This window comes from Schistocerca serialis, chromosome 6 (genome assembly GCF_023864345.2).
Source record: "Schistocerca serialis cubense isolate TAMUIC-IGC-003099 chromosome 6, iqSchSeri2.2, whole genome shotgun sequence".
In the NCBI taxonomy this organism is placed as follows: domain Eukaryota; kingdom Metazoa; phylum Arthropoda; class Insecta; order Orthoptera; family Acrididae; genus Schistocerca; species Schistocerca serialis.
In genome coordinates, this window is record NC_064643.1 from 540,266,773 (window position 1) to 540,278,937 (window position 12,165).

At 45.4% G+C, this 12,165-nt stretch overlaps 1 protein-coding gene across 1 annotated transcript in view; it reads left to right on the forward strand.

The window, feature by feature from the left end:
• The window catches only part of LOC126484971 (neural-cadherin-like), a 234,410-nt gene extending 222,517 nt beyond the window's left edge, over window positions 1-11,893 (forward strand). Inside the window, exon 2 of the mRNA XM_050108575.1 lies at window positions 10,453-11,893. Within this exon, the coding sequence (XP_049964532.1) occupies window positions 10,463-11,893 (1,431 nt within the window). The 5' untranslated portion in view covers window positions 10,453-10,462. The remainder of the gene's footprint in view (window positions 1-10,452) is intronic.
• Window positions 11,894-12,165: the final 272 nt, after the last annotated feature.

Below are 12,165 nucleotides of genomic sequence, written 5' to 3' on the forward strand. Positions count from 1 at the left end.
CTGGTCAGCGGGCTATTGGCTGACGTCGTCTCACACAGCCTTCTCTGCTTTTGCTTTCTTCGTCTTCGTGCCGGCCCTTGTCGTTACGCCGCAACAGTCGGCACCAACTACCTTCTGGTTACTGACCGTGGGAGCCAACTAGTGAACACCACAGCTGATGATTACGAACAATCCTGACCGTAATCGTGTATAACTATTGTAATATACTCCACAGAATCTCTGTTTACCTAAGCTTGCACGTGTACTTACGCTTTGCTAATGATCAGTCTGCTGCGTGGAAAGCTTGGCTTAATTGGTTCGTAACGTTTCTGTAGGGAGTTATTTCAAGACAATGTTACTGAAGACGGACTGTTATGATTTTTTCGATACTTTACACGTTACCTGCTCCATCTTGCAGGTTCATCCTTGTCGACGAGGGCACTCCAGTTCTCTTGTTCATGGTTACTAGAAACGTAATTCACTGCTCGCGCAGCTGTTTGCAGAGGCTCTTTGTAGAGGCGTGGAACACTTGTGTGCCATTTTCAAGTAGTGAGAAGGGGAAGCAGCGTAGTAGCCTCATACTTCTGAGTTTTCCGTTTAGTGAGGAAATGCACCGCTATTTCTGCCTTCATATCCGAACCATGTGTTCCTACTAAATATAAAATGTAATTTGTACGACATTTAGGTGATGCACGGCAATGGTGAAGGAAAGCAAAAAGATAGAAAACCGAAAACAATTACATTTTAGCATTCTAGTTAGAAAGAGTATCACGCGCTGTATACCTACACTAGTGGTCATTAAAATTGCTACACCATGAAGATGACGTGCTACAGACGCGAAATTTAACCGACAGGAAGAAGAAGCTGTGTTATGCAAATTATTAGCTTTTCGGAGCATTCACACAAGGTTGGCGCCGGTGGCGACACCTGCAACGTGCTGACATCAGGAAAGTTTCCAACCGATTTCTCATACTCAAACAGCAGTTGACTGGCGTTGCCTGGTAAAACGTTGTTGTTATGTCTCGTGAAGGAGGAGAAATGCGTACCATCACCTTTCCGTCTTTGATAAAGGTCGGGTTGTAGCCTATAAGGATTGCGGTTTATCGTATCGCGACATTGCTGCTCGCGTTGGTCGAGATCCAATGACTGTTACCAGAATATAGAATCGGTGGGTTCAGGAGGGTAATACGGAACGCCGTGCTGGATCCCAACGGCCTCGTATCACTAGCAGTCGAGATAACAGGCATCTTATCCGCATGGCTGTAACGGATCGTGCAGCCACGTCTCGATCCCTGAGTCAACAGATGGGGAAGTTTGCAGGACAACAAACATCTACACGAACTGTTCGACGACGTTTGCAGCAGTATGGACAATCAGCTCGAAGACCATGGCTGCGGTTATCATTGACGCTGTATCACTGACAGGAGTGCCTGCGATGGTGTACTCAACGACGAACCTGGGTGCACGAATGGCAAAACGTCATTTTTTCGGATGAATCCAGGTTCTGCTTACAGCATCATGATGGTCGCATCCGTGTTTGGTGACATCGCGGTGAACGCACATTGGAAGCGCGTATTCGTCATCGCCATACTGGCGTATCACCCGGCCGGATGGTATGGGGTGCCATTGGTTACACTTCTCGGTCACCTCTTGTTCGCATTGACGGCACTTTGAAAGGTGGACGTTACATTTGAGATGTGTTACGACTCCTGGCTCTACCCTTCATTCGATCCCTGCGAAACCCTACATCTCAGCAGGATAATGCACGACCACATGTTGCAGGTCCTGTGCGAGCCATTCTGGATACAGAAAATGTTCGACTGCTGCCCTGTCCAGCACATTCTCCAGACCTCTCACCAATTGAAAACGTCTGGTCAATGGTGGCCGAGCAACTGGCTCGTCACAATACTCCAGTCGCTACTCTTGATGAACTGCGGTATTGTGTTGAAGCTGGATGGGCAGCTGTACCTGTACTCGCCATCCAAGCTCTGTTTGACTCAATGCCGAGGTGTATCAAGGCCGTTATTACGGCCAGATGTGGTTGTTCTGGGTACTGATTTTTCAGGATCTATGCACACAAATTGCGTGAAAATGTAATCACATGTCAGTTCTAGTATAATACATTTGTCCAATGAATACCCGTTTATCACCTGCATTTCTTCTTGGTGTAGCAGTTTTAATGGCCAGTAGTGTAATACACCATGCAAAGAGCGTGTGCTTTGAGAAGGCCAACCATCTGAAAATACGCTTGCTGTTTCGAATGTTGCTACACGTTGCATAATAAACATGAATCGTATGCTATTATCTACAACAAAGTTGTATAACAATATTTACTTACATGGGAGAAATCTCATGCAGCTTTCCTGTGACCACTCGCAATACGTACTCAAATCATGAAATGAACCGCATGTGCGGTTACAACTGAGAATCATGGAATTAAACAGGAAAAACACTGATGTACAATTTTTTTACCAGACTTATAAATCGTTGGATTTTATTTTGAAACAGAATTACTTTATTATAGGAAGATCTTTTCGACGACCGAGACGGGGATAAGCTCGGGCAGGACACGGTGTGGGAAAGGGAATTGGCTGAATCCTTTTCGTAGAAACGATCCCAACTTTCGCCTTAAACTGTTGGTGAAAATCACGGAAAATATCCATCTAGTTGGTCTGTGTAGTATCTAAAAGTGTATTCTCCCCACTGTGCCACCTTATTAGGTACTAATTTATTCTTATCAGCAAACAGCTGCTTTATTTTTCAAGATGAATGTAGCGATAGAGGGCAAGAGAACCCTGTCGAAATATTTTCGGTTGGAAACTGAAACCAGATTTAGTAGGTTACTTGCCTGTAGGAAATCTGGCACGACACGTGGTGCGATAAACAAGCTTGCTCAACAAAGATTTACTTTACTCCTACTGTTTGTTTTCACTGGCGTTTGTTAATATTTTGAAGAGGTGTTATTCCTATTAGACTAAATTTATTCTTTGTTATGACATTCATACCTTAGTTGTAGTGGTGTGTAGAACCATTCTCTAGCAAACACATAATTCATACGTCTGAGAGCAATACACAAAAAATAGCAGGCTAAATACACACACAGAGAATATGAAGGACTGTCGCGATGTAAATCATGAAAGAAGCATTGTCATCTTCGATATTTTACTCTTTATTTGTCACAATAAATGTCTTTTCCCACGTAACACTCTATTTTCAGCATAGTAGGTATTTTTTGCAGATAAGAAATTAATTCTCGTTGTAATGTAATTTATCACAGTGGTCTGAGAGTGAAGCCAGAATTCACTTCGTTAAGGGAAACATCTGCCTACATTGCTGAACATCAGGGATCAAACAGCCTCAGATCAGGAGACAATCTCGTTACTGGTGCGCCTTATGGTTCTGTATGATTCGCTGAAACTGAACCATATGCTCGCCCGACTAGTTGTCACATATGGTCCAGTTGTTTCGACGCGTCCCTGTCAATTGGCGAAAATTTCTTCATAGATATTCAACAACGTATGATAAATTTTTACAACTGACGTATTAGTAGCGTTTTCCAATCACTTTTGAGCTTCCTTCTTTGGTGTTAAAACTGCTGACACGTGCTCCAATTTCAGTACCATTTCCGTCAAAACGACGTTTGAGTAATCATTAAACAGTTCCAAAGCTGGCAGAAGAAGGTGCTGTTGGGGCAAATAGTACAGTGTTGCATATTAATTTCTGCTTTGCAGGCTAACAATCCATAGCCGAGACTAAGTTGATACGAACCTCAGCTGTTGCGTCGGCTGTCCTAAACTACCTCCTGATATTTGTCTGTAAAGCTATTATTCGATTTTTGTGGACTGTTATCACAAAGATTAAATAGTATTAACTATGACGTTCTAAGCCATTAGCCTAGAATTTTGTCAATCAAATTTCTCAACTTAACAGTTTCCCCCCCTCCCCCCCCCCCCCCCCCCCATGCTGTTTCTGCACTCAGAGTGAACTGTATCGACACGTGAATGTATTATTAAACTTTGATATTTCATCCTGACACACAGTCCGCAAAAGAGATTGTGCACCACGTTGCTGATTATTTATTGTTCGTTTATCGATTTTTTTCATTCCAGTGAAAGCTCTTCACAAGTTTGTTAAATTCGATTTAAATCCTATGGAGGACCATGTGCAGCACAGCCACAATTAGAATTCATAGGCGCTCAAACAGCGGTGTACCGGAATTTGATTATCTTATAACCACAGATCGTTCTAAAAGACCTTATCTGAACTAAGAATGTCTTTTGTAAATAAGCAAATTAGCTGTTCAGGTACCATGGAACACAATTGAGTGAAGAAAGATAAAGTACGCAATAGTTTACGTTTGTCAGTGACAGATGGGACCATTTTGATGCCGAAGACAACAGTATTCAATTTTTTGTAAAATGTTTTCCCGAATCTCGAATTTCTTTTATAATTTTCAAATCACTGAATTTTGTACATTGTATGATAACAAAATGTCATTTTGCACAGCCCCTTCACAAGTTGCATTCAGTGAGTTTTGTGGCAGTTAAGCGGTAGGATACAGTGTTCTCCGCAAACCTCATGTAGATACTATCTGCTCCCTTAAATCATTCGCACCGTTCTCCACAGTTTTCGACATGACACATGTGCCATCTGTAGATGGGAAGTTTCTTTAGTAATCTGCAGTGTTTAGTCAAAGACAATTCAATACGAATTTATCAAATGGTTCAAATGGCTCTGAGCACTATGGGACTCAACTGCTGAGGTCATTAGTCCCCTAGAACTTAGAACTAGTTAAACCTAACTAACCTAAGGACATCACAAACATCCATGCCCGAGGCAGGATTCGAACCTGCGACCGTAGCGGTCTTGCGGTTCCAGACTGCAGCGCCCTTAACCGCACGGTCACTTCGGCCGGCTACGAATTTATCACTCTAGTTTTAAACTGAAATGTTTCTGGAAACGCAGAAAGTATCGTAACTGGGTTTTCTATGTGTGCATTTTCGACAGTCGGTTATTGGAGTATATCGAGAACTTTTGTATCTTTGTGATGTAGAGAGAAATTGATTACTTAATCGAAACTTTATAATGTTTCAACGGCATTACAGAGCCCATAGAAGGTACAAGTAGTGATACTTTGGTGTGTCACTTTCCGCAAAAGTAGCCAGGATGTGTCTACAGATGAAGTCCGTTCTTCTTCTCTCTTTGGGAACAGTTTGAGTACAAGTATTGACAAATATACATTAAAGAAGAATGTATGTGTGACGTCAGATTAACAACGCAACATATACATAAAGGAGAAACGAAATTATTTAATGCATTGATGTCAATGGTAGAATTTTTTTAAGTATAATTTGCCACATAAACTGCCAATGAAACGGTTCACTGAATTAATGTCACCTGCGGCATACCCATTACGATTACATTTGTGTAGCAGTATCTTAGAAACCACTGATAAATATTTGAATATTTTCACTTACTCCATCCCGTCCATCGTTAATCGTTCCATTTATCTTTGGGTTACTATTAGTTTTCTAACAATGAACTCATTTAATGTCGATGTCTAACAGTCATAAGTTATTCCTGGCGATATACATTGGTCAAAAATTGTTTTCTTCAGCTTAGCCATTTTAGATTTCAAATATTAAACTTGCCAACCCAATTTAATACGATGAAATATTTCTGGTTTTATTTCTCGCTTCATATTCACAAACTGACCCAGATATACGTATTCTGTACCCTTTGCGCTTTACGAAGGGTGTTGAATAAGTAATGCAACATTTTTTTTCTGAAAGCAGATTAATTTACTCATAATTCCAATGCACTATATTATTCCCCACTCTTTTGGCTACAAAACACTATTTTTCAACATAATCTCCATTCAGTACGACGGCCTTGCGCCACGTTAGTGTAGTCCTGTGTGGTACCACTCCAATGGTCGACGTCGGAGCCAACATCTTGCTGCATCATAAAATCCCCATCATCCAGGTACAGCTTCCTGCGGAGTGCATCCTTGAATGGGCGAAACTCGTTGCTCTTTATGATCTTCTGCTAGACGACGAAAAACCCAGAGGGCACAAATCTCTGACTTACACAAATGATGTATGAGTTTTTCAGCACTACCAACAGAGACGCCCACTTGTGCAGCGAGGTGGTTTGATTGTGATCCGTCGATCACATCGAATGAGAGTGTCCGCACGTTTCAACACTGGAGGTGTCACAGCTGTGTGCGGGCGACCGGCAAGCAGGAAATGGGACGGGTTTACCCGATCTTGTTTGATGATGACAGACGCCTCACCCAACGAATCACCGTGCTTTTATTCAGTGCCAGGTCTCCGTAGACATTCTGCAAGCGCCCTTGAATATCTATGATGCTCTGGTTTTCCCACACAAGACGCTCAATGTCAGCTCTCTGTTTGGAACGCACCTCCGTTAGTAAGGAACTGTCACCAGTCGTAAATTCGTGAAACTTAGGAGCTGAAGCGGTAATATTACACCAAGTCCCACAACCAGCCCCACATTTTTTCAACCGAACCTGGCAGGGAAAAAAACGCCGTGTTTCATATCTTATTGAAGGCCCTTCGTATTGCCCTCCAGTGTCCATTCATTCATCATGACTGGTTTTTTCACGCACATTTTCGACCAACGTCACAGCAAACTAACACAAGTTCGCTAAGCAGTATTTGAACTTCTGTTGTATTATTTTCATAGGGAACAATATCGTCAGCAGACCTGTGGTTATTTAATATCTTTCCGAGATCTTGTATTTCCTTTGTTTTCCCATTCAATTTAGACACAGCTTTTTCTAGGACTGCTGGAAACAGTTTTGAAGATATAGTCATCTTCTTTACATTTTGTGTGTGTGTTCACTTTAGCGACCTAGGTGGATACAGAAATAAGAAAGGGATAAGTAGAACGTGGCGCACGAAAAACCGGCCCTGAAGTACAGACTTCTCGCCAATAATGCACGAATTGCTGCCCATCACAAGCAGATACAACAACAGATAAATAAACATGTAATAATGAGGTAGTAAAGAAATAACAAATAAGCTAATGCAAAGTTCAATATTTACTGGATTAAGCTTATTTTTTACCTTACATTGCGCTAGGTGCTGAAAATGACGTTGCCCTTGAATTAACTTTTGCACGCACCGTAATATGTTAATGTACACTCTGCGCAACTCTGCCGCGTCAGTTATCAAAAATTTCATTACGAATCTTGTCCTTCAAGTCCTCCTGCGTTAACAGGTTATTCCCGTATACTTTCTCCTTCAGACTGTCCGCCCTGATAGCTGAATGGTCAGCCGGCACGTTAACTCTGCGTGTTCAGTCAGTGAGTTAGCTGCCCTCTGCGATAAAAAACTGAGTTAATGGATCAACGACGAACTGAAACGGGTGTCTTGCGACGTCCACCCCGAGCAGATACAACGAACGAAAACTAACAAAATGAGATTAAATTTTTTTTTTAAATGGTCAGCGTGACAGACTGCCGTCCTAAGGGGCCCGGGTTCGATTCCCGGCTGGATCGGGGATTTTCACCACTCAGGGACTGGGTGTTGTCTTCATCATCATTTCATACCAATCCGGCGCGCAAGTCGCCCAATGTGGCGTCGAATGTAATGAGACCTGCACCAAGGCGGCCGGACCTGCCCCGCAAAGGGCCTCCCGGCCAATTACGTCAAACGCTCATTTCCTTTTTTCCTTCAGACTGGCACAAAGATGAAAGTCACAAGTGGTTAGGCCCGGCGAACGCGGCGGCCACAATCCATTTTCCTGACAACCCTTTCTTCTGTTAATCTTTCATGAATTCGTAAGATTGACTTGCGTTAGGTGTGACATCCTGTTGAAAGACAGCATACGTATTTTCATGGAGGTCAACTATACGTAAACTTACTCAAAGCTTCCATATACACAGCAGTGTTTATCGTTGTTTCAAAAAAATGTGACCCACAATCCGACTTGTTGAACACGGCACACAACACTCCGATTTTTTCACCGTGAAGAGGTTCCTCAATCATTGTAGAGAGGTTGTTTGTTGACCAGTATCTAGCGTTCTGGGAGTCCACATGTCCAATTGAAGGTATCACCTTTCATCACTCACGAAATACAGCAGCGGGTACAATATTCCACTCTCAATTGTTCGAAATGACCACCTACAGTATTCCATCGTGGCAGGGTGCTACAGAAAACGGTTTGGAATTATTGCGGAATAAAAACAGTCTCGGTTGCGAAGTTATTCAATGTCAATAAAGCGTTTCATCTTTTTGGGGCAACATCATATTGTGCAAAAGTCGTTTGATATGTAACCCTGCCATCATAAAGCCGCATAAAATGGCCGTGGCCGTTCTTGCAACGGGAAGATGTGTCGATCCAAATGGTTAATGCTCGCTCCACACAGTGCCCGTGAAACTCTACGTGCAGCAGCTTCCCTGGTCTCCAGTCGAGCATGCGTGGGATATGATGGGATGAGAAGTGAGTCGTACGACTCGTCGACCGACACCTCTTAAGAACAGCGTGAACAGGTCGAGCGGGTGTGGGATAACGTATCCCGGGACAGAATTCACCATCTGTAAGATCGATTGGATGCTAGAGTCAGTGCGTGCACTGCCGCCCGTGAAAGCTAACGGTGTACTAATGTGTTACAGCAAGAGTCGCTACCCAGTACCCCAGAACCGCCTGTGCTGTTGATCTGTAAATCTGTAAATGTAATCATTTCGTGCACTTCATATGCACTGTAGCAACGATAAATCTTCAATGAATTCGAAATTTCTAAAAGAGTGTACTATTTTTTTTCCGCCAGTGTATTTAGTTGACACGTTTTAATCAAGTCTCGACGACTGTCATACTAAGAGTACAAAAGGTAGTCGCAACTGCTTGGAAATAATAAATGATAATTGGTGGGTGAGAGTGAACCGTCTAGCACACGGAGACGGTTTTCCGTGCCCCACCCTATAGCCATTTATTTCCGCCTTTGGGTGTTAATGTAGTCATTTTTTTAAAATTCTTTATTCAGTCTGTATTTTTATAGATGATAAACTACTACCTTATATAATTACTGGTTCGTATCAGTGTTACAATAATATATTGTTCCAGCTGATCTACAAGTAGTGTGTTAGTAACTGATCTGCTACAGGCAAGTTATGTTAAGTACTATGACTCCGTATTGAAGGTATTCTATGCTAATCAACTACGCTACACTACCTGCAGCGTTACAGGCTGTGCCAGTTTGATATAAATCTACTATGAGATGGGCACGCCCAGCGAGCTGATCCCAGTGGGCGTGCCCCTGGAACTGGGCTGGCCCAAAAGTCTTTAATTATCGTTGCAATCTTCGATCTGTCTAATACTTTTTCTTATGCGGCCCGCCACGAATTCCCTCAACCGACATTCTCAGTTGTTTGCTGGATGTATTCCAATCTCTGTCTTCCTCTACAGTTTCTGCCCTCTACAGCTCCCTCTAGTACCATGGAAGTTATTCCCTGATGTCTTAAGAGATGTCCTATCATCATGTTCCTTCTCTTGTCAGTGTTTTCCACATATTCCTTTCCTCTTCGATTCTGCGCAGAACCTCCTCATTCCTTACCTTATCAGTCCACCTAATTTTCAACATTCGTATGTAGCATCACACCTAAAATACGTCGATTCTCTTCTGTTTCGATTTTCCCATAGTCCACGTTCCACTAACATACAGTGCTGTACCCCAGATGTACATTATCAGAAATTTCTTCCACAAATTAAGGCCGATATTTGATATTAATAGACTTCTCTTGGCCAGGAATGCCATTGTTAGTCTGCTTTTGATGTCCTCCTTGCTCCGCCCGTCACTGGTCATTTTACTGCCTAGGAAGCAGAATTCCTTAACTTGGTCTACTTCGTGACCATCAATCCTCATGTTAAGTTTCTCGCTGTTCCCATTTCTACTACTTCTCATTACCTTTGTCTTTTTTCGATTTACTCTCAGTCCATTCTCTGTACTCATTAGACTGTTCATTCTGTTCGGCAGATCATGCAATTCTTCTTCACTTTCACTCGAGATAGTAATGTCATTAACGAATCGTATCATTGATATCCTTTTAACTTGAATTTTAAAGCCGGCCGGGGTGGCCGAGCGGTTCCAGGCGCTTACTTAGGTTTAATTAGTTCTAAGTTCTAGGCGACTCATGACATCAGAAGTTATGTCGCATAGTGCTCAGAGCCATTTGAACCATTTGAACCTACCGTTATGTAGACAGGACTGACACCACCAGCAGTCGACCAATGGTGTAAACGCCCAGAAGATGACCCCTGTGTCGGGTTGAAACTGGTTGGCGGTATAATAATAATAATAATAATAATAGTAATAATAATTGTTATTATTATTATTATAAATGCGATGAAGACTGTTTTTGAATTATTGACTAATCATACTAATCGCTACTTTTCTCCACAACCATGTTGTCCAAAAATCTAAGTGAAGGCGTGCCTGTGTGCTTGCAGGCGTGTGGCGATGCCTGGGACTCGGCTGGTGGCGGCGGCGGCGGCGGCGGTGCTGCTGTGGTGTGCTTGCGCGGCTCCCGCTGACGCTTCCTTGCGGACCAGGACTCCGCCGCGGCGCCGCAGCGTCGCCGTGCTGGCGCACGACACGCGGCCCGGCTTCGACGTCCGCCAGTTCCCGAAGGACCACAGCTACCGTCTGCTCGACACCGGATTCTCCGACTTCTTCACCCTGGTGCCCGGCGGCATACTCATGACCACGGCAGACTTGCGGCCGCTGCTCGGTCGGAACGTGACGCTCGCCGTGCTCGAGGACGGAGCCGTGAACCGGACGCTGGAAGTGGCCGTGCTGGACCGGCGCGACATGCTGCGCTTCGAGGAGCGCCGCGACCCGGCCACGGTGGCGGAGAACGCGCCCGCGGGCACGCACGTGGCCACGCTGGAGCCGGCGGCCGGCTGGCGCGGCGGCCCGCTGCTCTACCGGCTGCTCGTCGGCGACCCCGGCGGCGCCTTCCGCCTGGAGGCGGACAACGGCTCCAGCGCCGCGCTCGTCACCGCCTGGCCGCTGGACCGCGAGCAGCAGGCCGACTACGAGCTCACCGTCGAGGCGGAGGACGCCCTCGGGCTGGAGCGCGCCATCACCACGCTGCGCGTGCGCGTGCTCGACGAGAACGACAACGGCCCCGTCTTCTCCAGCAAGGAGTACCGCTTCCCCGTCGACGTGGGCTGGGTGCCGCCGCCGGGCCGCTTCCGCACTGTCGGCAAGGTCTCCGCGACGGACGGCGACGGGGACCGCGTCGTCTTCTCCCTGGGCGCGCCCAGCCGGCTGGTCGTGATCGTGCCGCAGACGGGCGAGCTGCTGCTGGCCGGCGACCCGCCGCAGGAGGACACCGACTACGAGATAATCGTCGAGGCGCACGACCTCCGCTCCCCCAGTCGCAGTGCGGTCGAACCGGCGCGCGTCTTCCTCCAGTTCAACGTGCCGCCCCCGGTCCAGCAGGATCGAGAGCTCCTGGCGATATCTGAGGAAGAAGAACACATCGACGACATCGAGAAAGAGTTCGAACCCGGCCCCGACCCGGAAGAAGTGGCTGAAGTCGTGCCGAGCGTGCACCGCATCACCAAGCGCCGCGTGACGCGCGCCGTGCGGCCCACCAAGAGGATAGAGTTCACAGAGGCAGACGGCGAGACCGAGGGCCGCGTCGTCTTCCAGCTGGAGAAGGAGACGGAGCGCGAGACCTTCAAGATCCGCGACGAGAACCCCTGGGTCACCGTCGAGCCCAATGGCGCCGTCCGCGTCAAGAAGAAGTGGGACTACGAGGAACTCGGCCCGGAGAAGACTATAGACTTCTGGGTCACCATCACCAACGCCGCAGCAGCTCGTAAGTACTTCCGATCATTTTTAATTTCTTCCTCCATACAGATTCTCTCCTGCCTGGCTTGAACGGGGGACGTTCATGAAATTCACCAAAAATTTCAGCTTCCAATTTAAATGGGTGAAAAAGGTTTATTTATGTTTGTCACTTGTGGAAAAATGAAGTCTGTAACACTGCATGTAATGTAAAACACAAAAACCCTCAATGGCTAAGTGCAAAAAATCGTAGGTAAACATCACAGTACATAGCAAATCCAATTTACAACAATTATCTGTTCACTTTTAAGAGTTCACAAAACAGAGTTCCCTATCTAAGTCAGCCCTGGATGATGATACACTAC